Source organism: Emydura macquarii, unplaced genomic scaffold, assembly GCF_026122565.2.
Source record: "Emydura macquarii macquarii isolate MOO-44397 ecotype Brisbane River unplaced genomic scaffold, CSIRO-AGI_Emac_v2 contig_1386, whole genome shotgun sequence".
Lineage (NCBI taxonomy): Eukaryota > Metazoa > Chordata > Testudines > Chelidae > Emydura > Emydura macquarii.
Window position 1 is genome coordinate 1,526,727 of NW_027131523.1, and position 23,085 is coordinate 1,549,811.

The following is a 23,085-nucleotide window of genomic DNA, read 5'->3' on the forward strand; positions in this document are numbered from 1 at the left end:
GTGAGGGGCAAGGGGCCATTGCACCATATGATCACCCCCCCCCCCCCCAATAGGACGCCATCTTTGTGAGGGGCAAACCATTGCCGGGCCAGTTTAGCATTTCGCTCTCTGATAGGCCGGGCAGCCTGGACCAATGAGAGACTCTGGTATTGGAGGCCGGGTCCCATCACGTGGGTGAGCGTGGGCACCGGGAGCAAGCAGGAGAGGAGAGCGCTCGGCTGGCAGCATGGTGCGGGGCCCCGGGGGCGAGTTGTGGGGAGGTCTGGGTTTGTTATTGTAGGGTCGCCTGGGGAGGAAGGGGTTTGGGGGCATAATAGGGTGGCGGGGAGGCCGGGTTAGTTATTGTAGGGTCGCCTGGAGGGGAGCAGCTCACACTCCCTCCCCCCACTTGGGGATGGGGAGGCAGTGGGCGACTGGTGTTGGGAGTCTTGGCTTTGTTGTTGTAGGGTCGCCTGTTTCTGGCAGGGGTCCAGCTGCGCCCTGGGGGGATGGAGGGGTCCTGGCGTCGTTGTAGGCTCGTCTCGTCTCGTGGGGGTCAAGGGCGGGTTCCCCCTTAGGGGAGGGCGGCTGTGGGGATGTCGGGAGCGCCCGCCCCCCTCACCCGGTCTCTGTCCCGTCCAGCTGCGCCGCGAGGCCCGTCAGCGCCGGGAGTATCTGCACCGGCGGGCGCAGGAGGATCGGATCCGAGCCACCGAGCAGAAGAAGGAGCAGCTCAAGAAGGCGCTGGAAGGTATGGACCCCCCGCCCCCGCCGGCCCCTCACTCCCGACCCGCAGCCCAGAGTTGGACCTCCGTGCCCGGCAGGGCAGAGGAGGGGCTGGTTTGGGGCAGGAGGGCCCAGAGGGGGCAGTTTGAGGGGCTGGAGTGGGGATTGTGTCTGGAATCGCGCTCTCTGACTGTCCTCTCCTGTTCCTCCCCCCCACCCCCACCCCAGAGAATCGGCTGCTGCCCACGGAGCTGCGCCGAGAGGCTCTTACGTTGCAGAAGTCGATCGAGTTTGATGACCAGGGCGCAGAAGGTGAGTTTTGTGGAAGGGGGAATGTTGCCAACTTGGTTCCCCCCTTGCCCCGCACCCAATCACACATGCAAGCCCATCCTGTCCTTCCCCCAATGCACTTGGTCAACATTATCCTGTGTCCTTCCTGACCCCTCGCTGCCGGTCTGCTCTGAAACATGAGAGTGGATCATCCCCATTTTGGCTCACAGGGCCTTGTCATGCTGGATACTGCACAGACACACCCCACCCCCCTGCAGCCGACATCCCTGAACCCCTCATTGAGTCAGGGGCTGCCCTGAGCCCCCTGAACCCAGATCGGGGCCCCCTGCCGTCAGGCCGGATGCCGCTGTGAGTGATACTCCCATGGGGGCGTGGTGTGTGTGTGAGCTGGCCATGGTCATGCATGGCCAAGCTGGGAATTTAACCCAGCGTTGCTAAATCCATGGTGGATAAAATCCGATGGTTTAAAAGAAAAAAGTTTTGTTTGGTTTTTTTTTTAAATGTATACCTGATTTTGGATGTTTTTCCTTTAGAAAATCAGCCTGTCTGAAATTCTGTCTGCTTACATTCAGGCTGAGTTGCTTGAGTCTGGAAATCAGTTACGTTGTATTGAAAAAGATACGTAACGCCGGACACGCGTGCTGCTGGCATCTGCAAGAAAACCCCACAATGAGTGGGAGTTACCGGCACGGCTGCTGGTGCCTGTTTGCCAAAGGACTCCCACCCCCACCCCCGGCTTTTGCAGGGTGAAATATTTGCTCCACGTCCATTTATTCCCCGGGCTCAGGTCAATGACAACTTTGGTTCAGGTTAAGGAACTGACTGGGAGTCGGCAAAGCAGGAAAGCTTGTTTTCCTTTTCCAGTCTCTGCATAAACAGTCGGAGTGAGAGGATGAGATCTACTAGATCTAAAATCCCGAAGGACACGGAGACTGGAAACAGTTCATTTCAAATCCACTCGTCGAGAACTCTCTCTCTGCAGTAGATCAGGGAGTTTTCGATCCGAGCCGTGGTTTGATCCGCTGGTTTTTCTGTACCCAGCCCTTCTCAGCAGGCGTGGCGGAATTTGATTTTTTTTGTAATTTCAGTGGATGATATTGAGGTTTATTTGTAAACTTTTTTTCTGATGCTGTTTACATTTTTAGGTGCACAAAATAATAGTTTTTGAGCCTCTACCCCCATTTTATCTGTTGCAGGTTTGACTCATAGGAAATGATGGGGGGAGGGAGGGGAGGCAATAATTATTTAATGACGGTAGAAGCCGATATTCAAAAAATGAGAGCTTTCTGACCATCAGAACAGGAATCGGCAACGTCTCATGTCAAAACACAGGAAGAAAATAGCCTGAAGTCCCATTCTTATACCTTCTCAAGCAGCGTTTTTCGTCTTTTGCCCATCGTCCCTTTCTGTTCTCGGCGGGGGCGATGTTAGGTGTCGGTGGGAGGTGGAGTTGAGCTTCACTGACGTTTACTGATACGGATCGGACGCGTGTAAGCCTCTTTTTAAGGTTGTTTTGTTTAATGAATGAACATCTCAAGGGCTCTTGTGTGTGTTTTGAATTGGACTCCAGTTCCCAGCCCAATTGCGTGACCTGAAGCCAAGTCAAAAGGGGCCTGAAGAAGGGCTCGGCCGCTTCTCTCCCCCTGAAGTTGGCCCGATACCAGCGGTGCCCTGCCCTGCCTCTCCAGTATCAAAGGCCCCCTCCGTGGAGCGGGAAGACGGCCGCGTTCTCGGGATTAAAAAAAAAATGGAATCATTAAACCAGCCCCTCCCCCCACTGAGTTGGGGGGAGGGTGTGGCCAGCCAGAGGCCCCGCCCCCGCCGTTAACCCCTCGCCTCCCGCTGCAGGGCTGGTGACACAGCAGGATGATGAGTACCGCTGGGCGGGCGTAGAGGACCCGAAGGTGATGATCACGACCTCACGGGACCCCAGCTCCCGCCTCAAGATGTTTGCCAAGGTACAGGGCCTGGGCTGTGATTGCAGGGTGCTCGGCCGGACTGGCTTTGTTAGAGTAGGGTCTTGTGTGGGTCAATTCAGTTATTGTAGGGTCTCTTAGGGAGTGGGTGGGGGGCTGTGCTGGGGAAGAGAGAGGAATGAATTGTTATTGTAGGGTCTCCTGGGAGCTGCTTTGTTTCTGTAGGGTCTCCCAGAGAATGGGGCTATCCAGCAGGGCCAGCTTTGTTATTGCAGGGTCTCCTGGGGATGGGGAGCTGTTAGGGGCTGCCCCAGCGGCGTGGTGGGGTCCCCTGAAGTGGTGGGCCCGGTTTGTTGTTGTCGGGCTGGCAGGGGCAGGTTTGTTATTGTAGGGTCTCACCTCCCCCCTTCTCTGCCACAGGAGATGAAGCTGGTGCTGCCGGGCGCCCAGCGCATGAACCGGGGGCGGCACGAGGTGGGGGCCCTGGTCCGGGCGTGCAAGGCCAACGGGGTCACTGACCTGTTGATGCTGCACGAGCACCGCGGGCAGCCGGGTGAGTAGCCGGGGGAGGGGGGTCTGCTGGGAGCTGGGGGTGTCCCCAAGGGGGGGCGGGACCCCTTTTTGCCCCAGAGGTGCCTTGCCCATGGGCGGCTGGGTTCTGTGGGGTGGGGGAATCGGGGGGTCGGTCCCAGCCCCCCACTGACCCCTGTTCTCTCTCCCCTCCCCCCAGACGGGCTGATCATCTCCCACCTGCCCTTCGGCCCCACGGCCTTCTTCACCCTCTGCAATGTGGTGATGCGGCACGAAGTCCCCGACATCGGCACCATGTCCGAGGCCGCCCCCCACCTCGTCTTCCACAACTTCACCTCCCGCCTGGGCCAGCGGGTCAGCCGGCTGCTGGGAGGGGCTCGGGCCGGGGCGCTTTGTTATCGTAGGGTCTCCTAGGGACTGGTGCTCTTGTGGGAGGAGGGTGGGACAGATTTGTTATTGTAGGGTCTCTCTCCTGAGAGGTGCTGGGGAATGCTTGTGCCAGATATGTTGCTGTAGGGTCTCCTGGGGGCGTTGGAATGATCTGGAGACTGGTTTGTTATTGTAGGGTCTCAATTCTCCCCCTGCCCCCACCAAACCAAGCATGTCTCGGTCTCTGCCCCTCAGGTCTGCAGCATCCTCAAGTACCTGTTCCCGGTGCCCAAGGATGACAGCAAGCGGGTCATCACCTTCGCCAACCAGGACGATTTCATCTCCTTCAGGTGCCAGCCCTGCCCCACGATGCAGCCATCTCTGGAGCGGGGCAGCTGGGGAACAGCCACATATAACGTAGCACGGGGATAGCTAGGAGCCAGGACTCCTGGGTTCTCTCCCTGGCTCTGGAAGGGGAGTGGGGTCTAGTGGTTAGAGCGTTTGAGGAGCAGGGGCTGGGGAGAGGGGCCGGGACGGACTGGCAGCTAGGACTCCTGGGTTCCATCCCCGGCTCTGGGAGGGGAGTGGGGTGTAGTGGATAGAGCGGGGGGCTGGGAGCCATACTCACGCCGGGTGCCCCATGTCCCTGTTCCCCCTGCAGGCACCACGTCTATAAGAAGCCCGACCATCGCAACGTGGAGCTCTCTGAGGTGGGGCCACGCTTCGAGATGAAACGTGAGTGACGTGTCCGGCTCAGACCCAGGGGGGGCCCAGCCCGGTCTCCCCGTCCCGGGCCTGCAGGAGCGGTGCCACGCCCTCTTGCAAGGACCCGTCCTTGTCCAGCCCCTCAGGGGGTCCCACATTTCAGGGCTCTTCACCCCGTGCGCTCTGGCCGCAGCATCCTGCTGTCACGTGTCAGTTTTGAGGGGGGGCCGCTCTTGTCCCCCCATCGATCTGGGTCGGTTTTGAGCAGTTCCTGTGCCCCACAGCCCCTCCCTCGAGCTGGTTTATTGCTTCCCCCTGGCCAGGTAGCCATGCAGAGGCCCGGGGAAACTGAGGCACGCATCGGTTTGTCCCATCCCGCCCCTCATGCAGGGGGGTGAGGGGCTCCCCAGCTTTGCCTCCATGCCCCTCTCACCCCGCTGACTCCTGCCCCCTCCCGGTTGCAGTGTACATGATCAAGCTGGGCACGCTGGAGCAGGAGGCCACGGCGGACGTCGAGTGGCGCTGGCACCCCTACACCAACACGGCCAGGAAGCGCCAGTACCTGAGCGCCGACTGAGGCGCGCTGCCTGGGGCAGGCCTGGCCCCGAGCGCCCCCCACCCCACCGTAGGACTGGTCCTCTCCCGCGCGCTGGCCACTTTCTGTCAGCCGCAGGACGCTGGGGTTCTCGCCCCCCGGTCCCGGCATGCCGGGGAGCAAAGCCGCCCACCCCTCCGCGTGCGGTTCGGCCGGAGCTGGCCGGGGAGGACCCGGGAGCTGATGGGATGATGCCTTGGCCCGTTGGGTGTTGCCACGCGGTGGAGGGGAAGCACCAGCGGAGTGGACGTTTTCACACTTTTATTTTTGTAGGGTCTGCTGTAATACACAGCTTGCTTAGACCCTGCCTTTGCTTTCTGTTTCCGTCCGTTCACAGCCGGGCCCATCTCGCTGGGGCTCCTGGGGGCATGGATTTTCCAGCCCCCCTCACCTGCCCCTAGGTTGCGGGACCTAACTCACCCCAACACCCCACCGGGTTAAATGTGCAGATCTCTACTCCCCTTCCGGAGCCGAGGAGAGAACCCAGGAGTCCTGCCTCCCAGCCCCCCACCCAGCCACCAGAGTCGAGCAGAGAACCCAGGAGTCCGGGCTCGCAGCCTGTTGTCAGTTGATGGCAGCTCCCAGAGTGGCCCTGTGTCAGGGGGTGGGCATCAGGGGTTGTTTGCTGCATGCCGTGGGGTAGCCGACCCCACCCGGTGGGGGGATCCAGGGGCTATGGATCGGCTCAGTCCATCCAGGGGTGGAGGGGAGGGGCCGAGGCTGTGCCCACCTCTCCGCCCCCCCAAACCTCCTAGAGTCGTGTCCACTCGGCCGGGGCGTCGCGGGGTCCCGTGGGGTTCCCGATGCGGAAGTTATAGCCTGAGGGGGAGACAGCAGTGAGGGGGGGCCTGTACCCCCTTCCCGCACAGAGCCGGACCCTCCCACCCTGACTCAGGTCCCAGCCCCTTCCATCAGCTCCAAGTCCACCCAGTCCCGGACTCCTGGGTCCCCACCATGGGGACAGGTCGCCTCCCCGGGGCCTGCCAGCCCTGTGCTCCGGCCCCCAACTCCCCCCTCCCCTCCTCCATATCTTCAATCCAGACACCTGTCCCGGACTCCTGGGTCCCAGCCCCTGACCCCTCCCCCCCCAATCCCAGCACCCACAAACCCGTCTCATCTGCCTCTCCTCCATCCTGGGATCTGCCCTATAATGTGCCCCCCCCTTCTCCCCCTACCGAGTCCATTGTCCTGGGAGGTGGTGGGGCTGGTGCTCACGTCTTCGTAACTGTCTGTGGACCCAGGCTGGGGGGAGCCGGGAGCTGGGGGAAGAGAAAACAATGAGCCCCTGCTCCTGTCAGGGCCTGGTGCTGAGATGCAGCCACCTCTGGGGCACAGCCGCACATAACGCTGCACGGGGACGGCTCACCAGGCGCTGAGATGCTGCCACTGCTGGAGCAGGGTAGCAGGACAACAGGCCCACAGGAACGCCCCATGGGGATGACTCCCCTGGCATGGAGATGCAGCCACCTCTGGGGTGGGGGAGCCATTGGAGTGAGGTGGGGATGAACACTGCGTCCGCTCTGGGGTTTCCCCTCCAGGTACTGAACTGGCCTCCCCTGTTTAGTTGTGTGGGGGCAGCAGCACCCCTGTGTGATCCCGAGCCCCCCGGCCTGCCCCCCTCAGCCCCAGCCATCCCTCCACTCACCTTTCTTCCCAGGAGATGCAGGAAAACCCTGTGGCGGAGAGGGGAGAGATGAGTGACAGACTGTACCTGGCCCCCCGGTCTACCCACCAGACCCCACTCCCTGCCCACAACCTGGAGGGAGCCCAGTGTCCCGGCTCCCAGCCCCGACCCACCAGACTGTCCCCTGGCCCCTCTCACCGGTGGAGCCAGACTCACCGGGGGCTTCAGGCTGAGCAGCGGCGTCTTCCCGCACCCAGCGCCCGGGGGCAGCAACGGGGAGTCCCGGGGGCTGGCGTCACCTGGAGCAGGGAGATGGGTACAGGTCAGAGCCGCCCCCGGATCAGAACCGCTCAGGATGGCCAGGTTCTGTCCCCAGCGCAGAACTGCCCTCCTCTCCCCCCAGATCAGAACCGCCCCAGGACAGCTGGCCCTCCCGGTCCCTTCCCCGTACCTGGGCGCGTGGTGTTGACCTGGGCGTACGCGTAGCTGGGACTGGCCAGCTGGCGCTTTACGGGGCTCCCGGGCAGGGAGCTGGCTTGCAGCCCCCCGAAGCCACTGGGGTCAAGGGCGGCCCCCTCGGGGCTGCCTCCGGTGGGCCTGCTCTCCCGGGAGGGCGAACCCACTGGCCCGCCCCCCCGCCGGAACTTGTTCACCACGGCGTAGGTGTCGCTCATCTTGGGGGGCAGATCCGGGGTGGGCTCAGCTGGCACGGAGATGCTCCTGGGGGGGGAGCGAAAAGGGGGGCTGTTAACTCTGAACCCTACTGACTGTCCATTATCAGGCTACGGCGGCCAGCACTGAGGTACAGGCTGACCGGGCGGCTGCTCCCCAGCTGCCTCGCCCCAGAGCTGGCTGCATCCCCGCGCCGGGGGACGGACGGACGGATGAGGGGGACCATTCACTCACCGTAAGATGCTGCTGCGTTTGATGAGGGGCGCGGGGCGGCGCAGGGAGATGGCGTCGTCGTACAGGGGCAGCCGGTTCTGGGTGGAGAGGAAGGGGAGAGGGGAGGCGCTGGGGTGGGAGAAGACACCCCAGCCCGCTGCTGACACCAGGTTTTCTGCTTCCTCCGGCAGGAAGTGTCTCAATCGGCTGCTCAGCGCAGGGCCTGTTAACCCCACGGGTGCTGGAGGGGCCAGCTCGGGGAAGAAGCAGAGAGCGTGTCCCCCCCCTTCCGCCCAGCCATCACCGTGCCCATCTCTCCGTCCACATCCCCCCACAATCCAGCCGGCCCCAGGGCGGGGGGGCTGGCTGACTTGAGGGAACGGAGAATGGGGCCCGGGGCCTCTCCCCTCTAGGGGGCTGAGGGTCACATATGAACTAAGCTTGCTGGGTCTCAGCCCTGCAGGCCTTTCCCCAGGCCGGAGGGGAGCGGGCACCCCCCAGAGGTGAAAGGCACAGTTTGCTGCCCCCAAGGACCCCCCCCCCAGGCAGGGATCACTTGTGAGCCCTGAAGCTGAGGCAGAAGCCAGGATGTGGGGTGGGGGGGTTATAAATAAATCCAGGGCCCCTCCCCACTCCTTTCCTGCTCAACTTAACCCCGGGGGGGCAGGAGAAGGGGAACGGAGCCCATCCTGCTCCCCCCCCGACCTCCACACTCCCCCACTGATCCAGACGCCACCAGTTACCTCGTCCCTCCCAGCCTCCCCTCCCCTCCCGTTCTTCCAGCCCGCCCCCACCCCTGCACCTCTCTCCCAAACGCACCCACTGCTTCGCACTCTTCCCACCTGGCCCCGGGCAGCCTCACAGACCATTCGGGCCCCCAGGCCCCGGCTCCCCCACCCCCAGTGCCACACAGGCCCAGAGCGCTGTTTACACGGGGGCTGAATCGAAAGGGGAACGAAGCACTGCAGCTGCACTGGGGCTTCCTCTGCTGGGGGGAGGAGCCGGGGGGAGGGGACTTGGGGGGGGGAAGCGGGGCAGGAGGGAAATGGGGCGTGCATGGGCCTAGGGTTTGTGTGGCCCTGCTGCTGGAGGGGACGCGTCCTGATGTGCGCGTGTCCGTCCGTCCGTCCCAGGGCCCTTCTCACCTCCTTGAGGTTCTCGTAGCTGCAGGCGCCCAGCGCGGATCGGAACATCTCGGCCACGGCCTGGTACAGGAATTCGTACTGCTCCTGTGCGCCGGGGGGGACACGGCCGTGTTAGGGGGGGCTCCCCGCTACGCCAGCCCCACCTCTGCCAGCTGGAGGCGCTGTGGGGCGCGCAGTGGGCCACTGGCTTCCGGGGGGCTGCCCACCCCGCCCCAGCCCCACCTCTCCCAGCAGGGGGCGCTGCGTGGGGAGGGGAGGGGGGCATCCTGCTGGGAGGTGCCGGGGGCTCACCAGGGTCTGGACGGCCGACGGCCGCTGCTTCCTCATTTCTAGGACGATGTCGAAAATGCTGAAATTCGGGGGGATGCTCTGAAAACCAGGAGAAAACTCAGAGGTCAGTGGGGGGCAGCAGCAGGCCGGACACCCACACGACAGCCAGACAGACTGCACAGACGGACGCACACAGTACCTGTTTGAGGAGGAGGTGTCTCACGTGCTCCAGAGTGCAAATCACGCCAGTGCGGCCACAGCCAGCGCTGCCGGGGGTCGGGGGGAGGAAGCAGGAAGGACATGGGTGAAGAATGACCCCCAGCGTCTCGGATCAAATCCTTCCCGGGGGCAAAGGGGCCCTTCACGGCACACAGCCGCCTGAACGGGCTGGGACGTTCACTCTGAACCCTAAGGAGGCAGAGCTCATAGCAGGGAGCCGCGGTCAGTGGGTGGGGTTTGACTGGTGGGAGGGGCTTGTTTGAGGGTGGGGCTTATCTTTTCCTAGTCGATGGCCGCTATGAAGATCACTCTCCCGTGTGAGGGGGCCATGGGGCCACATTGCCCCCCCCGCCCACCCCCCCGCCGTAGCTGAGCCTCCACCCCTCCCGCACCGCAACGCCCCCTACCTGCAGTGCACGCAGATGGGGGCTGTGTCATCCCCCTGTCTCCGTCGCACGTGCTCGATCATCTCCAGGAAATGAGCATAATTGTCGGGGATCCCACGGTCCGGCCAGGCCACGTACTGGAAGTGGGTAAAAGGCCGCTCCTCCTGGGGTGGGAAGGGCTGGTATCAGCCCTGCTCGGCGCCCCATGGCACCCGGCCCTGACTGCCGGGGGAAAGTGCCTCCTGCCCTGCTCCGCTCCCTGCCCTACGGCGTCCCCAGCGCTTGGCCCTGACTGTCAGAAGAGAGCGCCCCTCCTCCCCCGCCCGCCCAGCCCCACTCCTGAAGCATGGCTCCCCCCAGCTCACCAACCTTCTGGAAGCTGACGGTCAGCGTGCGGAGTATGACATCTGGATTCAGCTCCTGCTCCTTGATCTGAGACACAGACAAAGACAAGCAGAGCCGCAGACAGAGGCTTCAGTAGGTGCGGGCATTGTAAGGTATTAAACACCATTAGTGTCTCCATACAGATGCTCAGCTGCAACCACCTCTGGGGTGGGGTAGCTGGGGAACAGCCACACATAACACTGCACAGGGATGGGTCGCCTGGAGCTGAGATGCAGCCATCTCTGGGCCAGGATGGAGTTGCCCAGCAGCAGTTTGGGACAGGAAGTGAAGAGGAGTTTTGTCTCTCCTTGAGAGCCCTCCGGGCTGCCCCCCTCCCCCGCATCCCTCCTGGTACCTGGACGATGGAAAAGGGCCCGAATTGCAGCGGTTCCTGTTCCAGTGGCCAGTAACGTTCACACTTTTTCTAAGGAGGGAAAGTCAGTTCACAGAGTGTCTCTGGGGGTCACCCCCAGACTCCCCCCCCACAGCCAGGGAAATGGGTGGGGGGGGGGGACCGTGGATTGCCCTCCACACTCACCTTCCCCATCTCAACCTCCCGACAGGCCATGACAATCACCTGGAAGGAAAGGAACAGAACAGTCAGGAAAAAGGAGTGAGAGGACGAGCGTGTGCCAAACATCACCAAGCTGGATTGGAATAGAGAACCCGGGTGTCTTGACTCCCAACCCACCCCTCACCCTCTAACCACTAGACCCCACTCCCCACCCAGTGCCAGGATAGACCCCAGGTGTCCTGGCGCCCGGTCCCTGGGACTCCCTGTGAATCAGGGACCCCTTGGCAAAGAGATGCCCCCCTGGTTCTTTGCAAACCGCTCTCACCTGAGACCTGACAGACTCACTACACCTGACCCACATCCTGCAGGATCGTTATCCCTAAAGGGTAACGTGGGCAGCCGTTTCAGAAAGCTCCAAACTCATCAAGATTCGGCCCTACTGCGAGCCGCACGGAAGGGGACTGTTTCAGGAGGAAGGTGTGTATCGGGGAACCTGCTGTCTGGACTTGGGGCAGTAATTCCTCTCCTGGAGGGCCCAGGTCCTGGTGAGGCCCGAGGCGGCAGGGTTGCCACCGGTCCAGGTTTTACCCGGGCGGGCTGCTTTTTGGCTTCTGCATCCGGGTGCCATATGCAGGCCAGGCAGCTGGGCACAGCCTCAATCATTTAGCCTTGCACAATGCTAGAACTTTCAATGGGAAGCTATCAGCGACCACTGAAACCACTGGGAGATCATTCAACCTGACAACAAAGGCGGACGTGACCTAGGGGTGGTCAGAAACAAAAGGCTGTTTTCAGTACAAGGGAGGGGGAAATATCTTTTATTGGACCAACCGCTGCGGGTGAGTGAGACGAGCCTGAGAGATTGCACAAATTTACATGCAAAAACAAGCTCAAAGACACGGGCCATTTGAATTGGCACCAGGCCCCTGGAGCTGAATATCTGACCTTTTCCCAGCCTGGTCTGCTCCTAGGTTGTGGTTTGGTTATGCAAAGGGGTAGCTGGACGTGTGACTGGGATGGCTTGTCTGGCACTGAAATGCAGCCACCTCTGGGGTGGGGGGGGCTGGGTACAGCCACATATAACGCTCCCCAGGGATGGTTCGCCCAGCACTGAGATGCAGCCATCTCTGGGGCAGGGTTGCTGGGGAAGAGCCACACAGCAATAGAAGAATGGGACTGTCTTCATTTTGTAACTCAAAAGCTTGTCTCTCTCGCCAGCCAGAAGTTGGTCCAGTTAAAGCTATTGGCTCTCTCATGCAAAGGAAGGAAATGTATCAACTCTTGCAGGTTACGAGCTGGAGCTGGGCGACGAATTTCTCTCCATGGTGCACATAACAAAAATGATGCTCCGCTAGTGTCCTGGATACCATGGCCAGGAAGAAGTGCTAGCCTGCATGAGAAGAGTGTATAAACACTTCTGCGACTCCCCTTGGCCTAGCCCTGACGCCGGGGAAGTTGAAGAAAGTGACAGAAGAGAACACAGTGAGAGTGTGGGAAGATGAGCCACAGGAAACGCCAGGGTGTGAAGTACCTCGCAAGGCAATATTGCATCCGCAGTAAAGGTGGAGGTAAGACGTGGATGTTTGGAAATGACGGGCGTGAAAGGGCCCTTCACCAAGCCACAAGATCAAAAAAAACCAAACTTGCCAGACATTTCACGATGCCAGACACTACCTCAGCCGTATTCCGACATGACACGGCGTTGGCCAAGTCAGCACACGGCGGATAACGACCGAGGCTGGAGCCGCGATCCCAGCAATTTGCTCATTTCACTGCAGCTAATGGGGATATCATTAAATGTACCCTTGATGGCAAAACACGTGTCGTGCCACCCAGGATGTGGCCTGGCAGAGGGACTGGCATCACTGCAGGACATGGAGCAAACACAATCATGCTACTTTAAATGGTCCAGAGGCAACGACCGTATTTCCTGCTCAGATCACGAACCCAGCGACCTCCTGGCAGAATAGTTTAATGAGCACGGCAATGATTGCCAGACAGCTTTGGAAGCACACGTCCCAGAGCCGGCATTTCAATTTGAACAGCCAAAGTCTGGCTGGCCAAGTTGGACTGAAAAGCACAGTTACACTAACTCTCCAGGATCTGCCTTCGGCTACGGATCGTCAGTCAGTCCATGGCACTGATGCACTGAATTCTGTCGTGAGGAGACTTGCGTGAGTCACACATTAGCTTCAACAGAAACACGTGGTCTTGACAGCTGAGCCGACGCTTTCCCCTGCTCTGATGGAGCGAAACTATAAAGCCATCCTGATTCCAGGCCTAGGAGTCCATGCATCTCAGTGGGCTTCCTAAAAGCGCTGGGACAGCACACACAGGATGCCGGATCATCAAGCGTGTGGACAGAGAGTGGAATTTTAGCAGAATGACCGAGTGAGCAATTACCGGTGAAAATTATGCAAAACCCACTTGTGTGCGCAAGATCGCTCCGCAGGCCATGTGGCAACTGTATTACAACACCTTCTGAGCCAGGAGAGATTACCAAAACCTCACGCCTGTTCTGTCACCAACAAGTTTCCGGGACCAGATGGCGTTGTTTGTGCTGAGCAATGTGGACAACTGTCCCATTTCCCAGTGCCGGCATGTACTCTGCTCTTCACCAGAGTTCAACGAGCTGGAATCTGGGGCCTGAAGGCTGTCAGAAGAATGCGTCCGTTCTTTCATCAATGCAACCACACAAATTCTGCTCAGTGGGTATCTGTGTAGTTAGCAGAAATGAAAGGGAGGAACTTGAAAGGTTCCAACCACAGATTCAATCAGGTAGATCCGGGCCACTCCCAAGCATGATTCAATGCCACTGGCAAAAGCGGAGGGGGAGATGTAGATATCTCAGGACCCGAAAGCAGTCAGCAGACGGACTCTCTCCTATAATCTACGTGCTGGGCCCAAACCAGAAAATCCTTCAGCGTTGGATTTGATGACCAAATGGCTTGCAACGAATCCCCACCGGCAGGAAAGTAGCGCCATCGTGTGGATGGAAATGAACCGGTTAATGACACTTACTCACAGGGAAAGGTTTGGCAACAGACCAGGTCAGGAACCCTACTGAATGCAGAAACATTTGGCCAGGAGCCACTGAATATCGTTCTTCGGGAAAGGTTTGTGACGGCAAAGGAGCAAAGTTCCCACACCATATTCTCTGGCCCACTGAAAAAGACCAGGGACTGGTCCAGCCTAGAAAATTAGATCAACCCAGCTCCATCGCTTAGGGGTGTGGAAAATCCTCATCCCATAGCAACAGAGTGAAGCCGCCATAAGTCCCCATGTAGCAGTGCTAGGTGGATGGAAGGATTCTAGCGCCTGTGTCTCGGAAAGGTAGATTTGCTACAGCCAAGGACATCTTAGAGTTGGAGATAAATCTGTTCGGACAGGCGTTTTGTCCTCCTGCATCTGATCGTACATCCTCTCTGGTGGCCGGGCACCTGTAACGGCACGGGAAAAACCTCTTCCACATACAACCTTTGGTGACCTTCCAGTCAGCTCTTCGTTCTGGACAGCGCTGCAGCAGGCCAGAGGCAACCTTTGACCGGTACAGGTGGGGTTCTGTGAAAGGCGCAACGCCACAGAAGTGCTCCAAAGCTTCCAGGCCAATTTGGAACATCATCAAGGACAGATCTGTACCACAGCCGGACAGCCAGCCGGGCTCCTTGGCCCGTCACGGCTATACGGCTGACCCGGTTGTTGCTTCTCCGCAGAACTCCTAGCTTGTGCCCCGCAACACAAAGCAATTGTCAGACTCAGTGCGCTCAAACAAGGCCGTGTGGTTAAACCATCACAGCCAGCGGTGGACACAGGTGAAGTGCAAGTTGACCATGAAGAGGTAGACGCCAGGACTGTAGCGCCCTGCACGCAAGGAGATGAGGACTGTGTCAGCACAAGACACTGATTTCTTCTGTAGTGATACATTAGGACAAAATGCCTAGCCATAAGTTGTGGATGAAGGCTGCAACATAAAAAAAACCAACCCAATACATTCCTGTGGCATCCTACTCGAGAGAAGCTACTGCCTGTATTTCTTCAAGCAGACATAGAAAAAATCCTCTCCTTCCATGCATGGAGAAGCTGCAATTCTGTTTCCTGTATTGGGGGGTGCACCAAGAAAACCTCTTGGACAATATCCCTGGAGAAACGCAGGCATCTAAGAAACTTGGGGAAGGACGATCTACACAATGAAACCATCCTTCCTGCAGAAAAGGTCGCTGGGGCACCAATTCCACGCTACCCCGAGGTTGGACCAAACACAATGGAGAATGGGCACCCACACGAACGTCCCTGGAGCCCATTCCCGACAGCGGTGCAGAAATTGCAATCTGTGGATCAGTCAAGGGGTGCAAATCACAACGCCGTGGCTGTGGAAATAGTACGTTGGCATGCACTGAGGCCTTGAAATGCTAAGGATATGCCAGCACGTGCAGGAACTGTTAAATTACGCCTGTCTAAACAACGTGCAGGATATATGGTGTTTGTAGTGGCGTAAACGGTTTGATTATACTTGTCTATGCAACGTGCAGGATATATAGAGTTTGTAATGGAATAAAAAAGCCACCGAAATTTGCTAATTTCTCAAATTCTGCTTAAATTTTGAACCAAAAGTGAATTGAGCGTGGTAAACATTTTTTTTCCCCCAATTCAGCACATTCAAATGATGACAGACAATGTGCTTTGCCTATTTCCTTCCCCCGCCAAAATGCCTCCTACATCTTATATTATAGAAAACGTACCCCAGCTGGTGAAGGTGACAAGATTTCAAGCTGCAAAGGGCCAGGAGAGGTACTCAGGGAGTCGGCCCAAGTGGGACAGACCGTCTACAGGAATAGTTCACAGATCTTTTAAAAGACCATTTGAGGTGACGTGGCTGGTTTTCAGTATAACACCAAGGAGGGAGAAATCCTCTTTCTGGGTTTACTCACAGAGGAGAACCCGTCGGGAGTGGGGGGCGTTTGGACCCTGGTTCTTGTGAAACCGGCCAGCTCTGCGACCGGCTGAACTTTGGTGGGGAAAACCTGCTTTGTTAGCCCTGGGAAGGGAACTGTGGATAAGGAGAGAATCGCAGGCTGTGATTTGGTTTGATGCTGTCATCAGGGGGTTTCCACTCACTCTTGTTTCTAGCTCAGGCTTTATTCTTGCTGCCAAGTGAATCAGTTTTAGTTTTAATTCAATACTCACCAGTGCTAGGTGGTTCCAGGAGTAGGGGTTTGAGGTCAAACTTGGGGGTACACGGCACCTTTAGGGGGAGAGGATCTGGGGTTTCTGTGCCAGGGCTGGATCTCGCCAGGGAACGAGGCATTGGGCTGCAGTGCTTGTTAACTGGCAAGACAGGGACGCGGCCGGCCCAGCCCAGAGGAGGGAGTTTGGGCAGCTGAAAGGTTGGGGTGGCACCCAGCTACGGGGGTGATCAGATGATTGCCAGGTCTGGGCACCCTGTGAAGTGTGACACCCACCTTCACCCTGTACTCCCAAATCATGCGCCAGAAATCCAGGACGGTGTGAGCCAGCGGCCCCTGGGTCGCGATGTAGCATCTCTTGTTATTTACTCCCTGGCAGGGGACGAAGGGGAAAATAAGTCACCTGCCCCGTGCAAGGCAGCGCCCCCTGCTAAGTCCCCCCCACAACCCCTCTGCAGGTAATGCCCCCTTCGGAGTCCCCTGTCTAACTCCTTCAGAGCAGTGCCCCCCACCTGCCCCCTGCAGTACAGCGCCCCCTGCACTGCCCCACCTCATGCAACAAAGCTCTCCCCAGGAAGCCCCCACTCCTGCCCCTGGCACCACAGCACCCCACACTAAACGCACCCACCCCTGCAGCACGACGCCCCCTAGAGCCATGCTGGACTGGTGTTGCCAGCTCTGGTGCGAGGGGATAGCCCCGCTGCTGTGGATGGAGGGGGGGGTTACCTGGATGAAATTGGCATTGATATAGTCAGACTGCCCTTCGTCCGTGTGGAGGTTCAGAACAACCCGGGTCTGATCGTCTGCCGGGGAGAGAGGGAGGGACTGAGAAATTGGGAGCAGAGGGGGTCCCCCACATGGACTGAGAGATGAAGCTTGACAAATTCAGGCTGGGAACAAGGCATCAATGTTTAATGGTGAGAGTAATGAACCATGGGGGCAGTTTCCCAAGGGGCCCGGTGGATTCTCCAGCATGGGAACTTTTTAAATCAAGCTGTGATATTTTGCTAAGAGATCTGCTCTAGGAATTATTTTGGGGCAGGTCTCTGGCCTGTGTAATACAGAGGATCAGACAAGGTGCTTACAATGGTCCCTTCTGACCTGGGAATCTGTGAATATATGAAACCTGGCACTGAGATGCAGCCAGCTCTGGGGCAGGGCAGCTGGGGAACTGCTGCACATAACGCCGCACTGGGAGGGTTCACCTGGCACTGAGATGCAGCCAGCTCTGGGGTGGGGCAGCTGGGGAACAGCTGTACATAACACTGCACATTCCCAGATCAGGGAGGATTTAGGGAGCAGAAGGGAATCTCCTGAGCTGAGGTTTGGTTCCAGTTCCAACAAGCCCTCCCAGACTTACATGGGAGGATGTCTTTGTACCGATTCTTCTTGATGTTCTCTTTGCTGCTCCCAGCCTCCGCGGAAAAACCCTGCTGCTGCCGGAAGGCGCTGGCTCGGGCCTTGATGTCCTGGATGGAGAGTGGGGGCAGAAGAGGGATTAGGAGGCCGCGGGGAGGCCAGGATTAACCAGGGTGACTGAGAAAGCAGCCCAGCCCACCCCAGCGGCCAATAGCTCTGTGAGCCCTGCAGCTAGTACCCTGACTCCCGAGTACTCCTCTATACTACACCCCAGCCCCCTTCCCAGCCTCAGCCTTCCCAGCATCCCCAAACCCAAAGGAGATGGCTAGCCCAGCACTGAGATGCAGCCATCTCTGGGGCGGGGCAGCTGGGGAACAGCTGCACGGGGATGATAATTCCTGAGCGCTTGAGTCAGGTTTATTTTTGGAACAGGCTGGTTTGGACTCTACCAGTATCGGCCCAGCCGGTCTGGCCAGCTTTGGACACCGGTCTCAGCACACCCCGTCCATCCTGGCATGGGTAGGAGAAAACCTTTGCCCCTGCCACAGAATAACCCTCCAGGGAGAGCGAATCAGTGGAGAATTTGTTTCCATGATGAAAGCCAGCACTCCTGGGTTCCCTCCCCAGCTCCGAGAGAAGAATGGGATCTAGGAGTTAGAGGCGGGATGGAGGGAAGCGCTGGGACCAGGACTCCGGGGTTCTCTCCCTGGCTCTGGGAGGGGAGTGGGATCGGTGGTGAGAGCAGGGGGGCTTCGTCCCCTGCCAGGGAGTAAATGGGGCGTGGGGCCTTTCCCCTCCAGGGGACGCCAGCTCCAGTCCAGCCCCAGGACAGTTGAGTAGCAGGGATCCGGGGCAGGTCAGTATTTCACAAGTGGGGTATGGAATCTATTGCAGGATTAGGCCTACATTTGACAACCTGGACTCCAGGAGTTGGCAGTTTCCCCCCAGAAGCCTGCCAGCAGACGGGCTGTTTGCCACAGCTCCGGCTATGTCCAGCTATTTCATTTCCTGCATTTGGCTGGAGTGGTTTTGTCTCCGAAGGCTGGAGAAAAACAGGTATTGAGCGACGAGGGTAGCAGGAGATGATCAGGTTGTGCAGCTTTCCAACTTCTTAGTTTATTTCATTAGGGCTCAGGTTATGTCACCAAGTTTTCTGACATTCATTTCCTCAGGTTTCCCTCCCCCCAAAGCTTTGGTGGGGCAGAGAACGGAAGAAAGAACAGGACTGTGGAAGAGCCAACCTGGATCTTAGTGGCTTGTGCAGCTTTCTGACTGCCAGGCGGAGAAGAAGCCTTTAAATACAGATTTTGACTAAATCACAAAGTTTTTTCTTATTAATTCCCTAGGTTTGTTTTTAATTTAAAAAAATGACAGAGGGAAAAGAACGACCCAGAGAAGGAAGATTTGGAGGGGAGCAGCTACCGCAGCTTCCAAACTCTCTGGCCCACCGAGTTTTTTTTCTCTGTCGTAAACTTTTTTGCAGTTTCCTTCCCTACATTGTTTCCTTTTTGCTCCCCTTGGCTGGAGGCAAAAGGGAGAAAATCTGGATGTTGTCGGTTTCTCAGCTTGGCGGATCCCCTGATTTGTAACCCAAGGGCGACGGGTGCAAGGGCCAGAGCTCTGGATGAAATATTAGCCGTGGAGAGAATTCACCCAGCAGACCCCAGGCTGCAGCTTCCCCACCTCTGTTCTCTGCTAAGGAAATGGAAAATCTTCCCAGGCAAGGCAAGTCACCATCAGCAGCCAGGACAGGGATTTGTGCCAAAGGGTGGCTTCAAAAAGTGTCCCCAAGCGCCATGCTGGGGCATTCGATTCAGCCCTGACGGCCAGGGGAGAGCACCCCCGCCCCCTGCCTTGCTCCCCGCAGCATGGTGCCCCCTAGCACCCAGCACTGACTGCAGGGGAGAGCGCCCCCTGCCCAGCCCCACACCCTGTTCCCCGCAGCACGGCACCCCTAGAGAGGCCCATTTCCCCTTCACATTGTTGCATTCACTTTCAGGATCGTATTTTCAGTTCCCAGAGCTGCCTAACCTCTTGGAGCGGCTTCCACATTTCATTTTAGCTCTGCTGCGTGGTGTTAGTGAGTAGCCCCTGTCCTGAGCAAGAGAGCAGAGCCTACCAGCAGTCCTGTGCAGTGTTATGTGTGGCTATTCCCCAGCTGCCCCGCCCCAGAGCTGGCTGCATCTCTGCGCTGGGAAAGCCATCCCTATCTCTAGACCCAGTAAAATAGAATTAAAACAGCTGTAAAAAAGTCTGGGAAATTGGTATTTAATAAATGGAGTGGCTGGTTCAGGGGGCGGGGAATGGGGCACAGGTCCTTTCCCCATTAGGTGGCGCCTGCTCCCCTCGCTCGCTTTTTCCCCTCTGCCTGGCCCCAGCCCAGAGGTAGCTGGGATTTTTTTTGGGCGACATGTATAGGAAATCAGCAGCTGAAGCCAGGGGAGACAAGGGAACAAAGTCCTTTCTGGAAAATTCATTTCCCTGTTGGAGTGGATGATGGGCCAGCGTGGAGCTCCACAGAATTAACTCTGCCCACCTGACTCATTCCAGAATGACTCTGGAAAGCCACAGTGCTGGAGATGTGGGGAAACCGAGGCACAGAGTTGTGGCAGGACCTGCCCAAGGTAACAGTGAGAAAATCAGGAGTCCTGGCTCCCAGGCCCTCCTGCTCTAACCACTAGACACCACTCCCCCCACCGAGCCAGGGAGAGAACCCAGGCTTCCTGTCCCCCAGCCCCTCCTCCCGCTGTAACCTGCTACACCCCCCTCTCAGAGCCAGGATGAAATCCAGGCATTCTGGCTCTTAGTTCTGGACTATAAAAATAACCTTCTGCTGTTTTATACTCCTAAACTATGGCAATACAAAATCTGCACTGAACTTTGCTCCTTCCCAGAAATACCTGTATCTCAACACTGGGCAGCCCATCCCTATGTGGCATTATGAGCAGCTGTTCCCCATCTACCTCACCCCAGCAATGGCTGCATCTCAGTGCAGAGAGCAAGCACTGTGGTTTGTGACTGTATGACGGCAGCCATTGTTTTAGGAGGACCTATTTCGATATCGCTGCCGTGCCACAAGCCACAGCGATAAGGGAAGAATTTGCATCTGCTGAGGAAACACTGCTCAACACAAAGGTTTCTTTGAATCGGCATCAGAACCCAGTGGAGTTGAATTTCGGACCTTCTCCTGGTCCATTCTGCTCCCAGTCTGTGGTTATGCAAAGGGGTACCTCGGAGTGTGACTAGAACCGCTCGCCCGGTGCTGAGAAGCAGCCACCTCTGGGACGGGACAGCTCAGGAACAGCTGCACACAATACCACAAGGGGATGGCTCTCCTGGTGCTGAGATGCAGCCACCTCTGCGGTGGGGCAGTTCTGGAACAGTTGCACATAACGCCGCATGGGGATAGCTTGTCCGGTGCTGAGATGCAGCCACCGCTGGGTTGGGGCAGCTGGGGAACAGCCCCAGAGTGATATCAGAAGGGACTGTCCTTAGTGAGTCTCCCACTTCACTTCTGAATTCTACCCTTGGCTCTGGGAGGGGAGTGGGGTCCAGTGGTTAGAGCAGGGAAATGGGGCTGGGAGCTGGGACTCCGGGGTTCTACCCCAAGTCTGCTGCTTGTGCCTACAAACCGAGAAGTGAAACAGACAGGATAAGTTTATGGCTCTTCCACCCTCTTAGGATGCCGTGCTCAGGTTTCCCAGGCAATTTCAGTTCAGGTTCCATGACCCGATTACTAGTAACACAAACCTGCAGATATTCTTTACTGGGGTTTCCAATAATGTATCATAGGGTCAGCCCAGGGCACCCAGCCATTATACTCCTCTCCCCTCCCAGAGCCACGGAGAGAACTCAGGAGTCCTGACTCTCAGCCCCCCACAAACCCATTAGATCTCACTCCTCTCCTGGCACTGGGGTAAGACCTAACAGTCCTGGCTCCCAGCCTGGCCTGCTCTAACCACTAGACCTCTCTCCCCTCCTAGAGTGGGGGAGAGAACCCAGGAGTCCTAGCTCCCTGCCGCACTCTGCTTCTTGCTGTCTGGCAGGTGACTAGTTAATGCCGAGCGTCTCTGTCTATTGCAGCTGGAATGGAAAGTTAAACCCAAACCCTAGATTAATGATTTAAAAACGAACGAATTGCACTGGAGATGACCTGAGATTGTCAGGACGCCTGAGTTCTCCCCCTGGCTCTGGGAGGGGAGTGGCGTCCAGTGGGGTAGAGCAGGGGTGGATGGACCCCATGGACGGGAGCCAGGACTCCTGGGTTCTATCCCTGCTGGGGCAAGGGAGACCTTTACGAGGTCTGGCACGGATCTGCAGGGGTGGTGCAAGCGGCTGAGAGCTGAGGCTGGCACGTCTTGGGGCGGGATGCCCCCTCTGGCTCCCACTCACCTGGAACTCCTGGCCCAGCTGGCTCGGGCTGTGCTCGGCACTCAGAAAAGCCCGGAGGGTCCCGTCCAGGCAGCTCATAGCGCGAACCCTGCCCCGTGGCGGGAGCAAAGCAGCTCTGAGGACAGGACGGCGGAGAGCGAAGAGGAAGTTGAGGTCCCCGCCCCCCCGGGGCCGGTTGGACGAGCTCAGACCTGAAGCTGGGCGGGTGCCAGGGAGGGGAACGCACGGCTGTCTAGGAGCGAACCCTGGTGTCCGGGCCTGGGCAAATCCTCACCCGGGGGATCCCGCCCATTCCCAGCTGGGGAATCGCCTTCATTTCCTCTCCCAGTCCTCTGTGGCACGGCAGCTGGAGAACAGCCCCAGAGGTGGCTGCAGCTCATAGCCAGGCAAGCCCTCCCCATGTAATCTTTGTGGGCAGTTTTACTCTCTGTTGTTTCCTTCCCCTTCTCTGACCCTCGGTCTTCCTGGGGATGGGTCCTGGGGTTTCTCTGTCGAGTGCCCAAGGCCTGGCCTTGCCTGGCCCACAGCTGGAGGGAGCAGGGCCCAGCGTGCCAGTGGCCAGCCCATTTCCCCCCACTCCCTACTGGGATCCTCTCCCCTCCCAACCCCACTCTGTTGGGATCACCTCCCCCATCTCCTCCAGTGAGCTGCACCTGAGACTATCCTCACCATAAGTACCAGATGCAATTCCTTTGTGACCAGGAGAGGAGATTGCCCTGTACTATAAGGCATTTCCCTACATGGGGAGGGCTTACTCAGCACTGAGATGCAGCCACTCTGGGGTGGGGCAGCAGGGGAACAGCCACACATAACACCACATGGGGGTGGCTTGCCCAGCTCTGAGATGCAACCACCTTTAGGGTGGGAACAGCTAGGGAACAGCTGCACATAATGCTGCACCAGGATGGCTCACCCAGCATTGAGATGCAGCACAGTTACCCGGGACTGTGGGGAGACTGAGAGGCCAGGACTGGGGAGAAGGAACTGACCCTAGATCGCCAGCCTTCTGCTCCGGCTGTCTCCTGGGGACAGCGGGCTGAGGCCTGGGGGGAAGGGCAGAATGGCAGGGCTGAGACATCTGCCCCGTGGGGAAGTCACAGGATGCTGACTTTGCCTGGAATCTGTGGGGAGGAACTGGAAAGAGCAGAATGTGATCGGAACAACAGTGACAGGAGACTAGTGGAGTGGGTGGGGGGAGGCACGGGGAGCCAGAACTCCTGGTTTCTCCCCGCAGCTCTGCGAGCCAGGACTCCTGGGTTCCATCCTCTGCTCTGGGAGGGGAGTGGTGTCTAGTGGTTAGAGTGGAGGGGGTGCGGGATGACTGGGCACCAGGACTCCTGGGTTCCATCCTTGGCTCTGGGAGCGTGGTGGGGTCTAGTGGGTTAGAGCAGGGAGGGCTGGGAGCCAGGACTCCTGGATTCTGGGAGGGGAGTGGAGTCTAGTGGGTTAGAGCAGAGGGGCTGGGAGCCAGGCCTCCTACATCCTCCAGGCAGCTCTGAGGAAGAGGCCTAGAGCCAGGGAGAGGACTAGAACCCAGGAGTCCTGGGTCGCACCCCCATCCTGCTAGAGCGCTCTGACATTGCTCAGCAACACTATGATGTCAGAAGCACCA

At 58.4% G+C, this 23,085-nt stretch overlaps 2 protein-coding genes across 3 annotated transcripts; one reads left to right on the forward strand and one right to left on the reverse strand.

The window, feature by feature from the left end:
• Positions 1 to 143: 143 nt before the first annotated feature.
• On the forward strand, positions 144 to 5,414 carry IMP4 (IMP U3 small nucleolar ribonucleoprotein 4). Of its 2 annotated transcripts, none has more exons than XM_067552256.1 (9): positions 144 to 229; positions 622 to 730; positions 934 to 1,017; positions 2,845 to 2,954; positions 3,333 to 3,465; positions 3,643 to 3,797; positions 4,068 to 4,162; positions 4,474 to 4,547; positions 4,982 to 5,414. In XM_067552256.1, exons 1-9 carry the CDS (start codon positions 227 to 229, stop codon positions 5,092 to 5,094), a joined length of 876 nt encoding a protein of 291 aa, XP_067408357.1. In that variant the 5' UTR covers positions 144 to 226; the 3' UTR covers positions 5,095 to 5,414. The 2 variants fall into 2 exon arrangements, with proteins under 2 accessions (XP_067408357.1, XP_067408358.1); XM_067552257.1 differs by having other exon boundaries at positions 4,474 to 4,522.
• PTPN18 (protein tyrosine phosphatase non-receptor type 18) lies at positions 5,359 to 21,551 on the reverse strand. The gene is made up of 17 exons (XM_067552189.1): positions 21,474 to 21,551; positions 17,083 to 17,191; positions 16,449 to 16,525; positions 15,999 to 16,094; positions 10,564 to 10,602; positions 10,381 to 10,449; positions 10,011 to 10,073; positions 9,663 to 9,805; positions 9,236 to 9,302; positions 9,058 to 9,135; positions 8,767 to 8,850; positions 7,643 to 7,719; positions 7,188 to 7,456; positions 6,953 to 7,035; positions 6,758 to 6,785; positions 6,288 to 6,371; positions 5,359 to 5,931 (listed from the first exon to the last, which is right to left on the reverse strand). Exons 1-17 carry the CDS (start codon positions 21,549 to 21,551, stop codon positions 5,864 to 5,866), a joined length of 1,512 nt encoding a protein of 503 aa, XP_067408290.1. The 3' UTR covers positions 5,359 to 5,863.
• Positions 21,552 to 23,085: the final 1,534 nt, after the last annotated feature.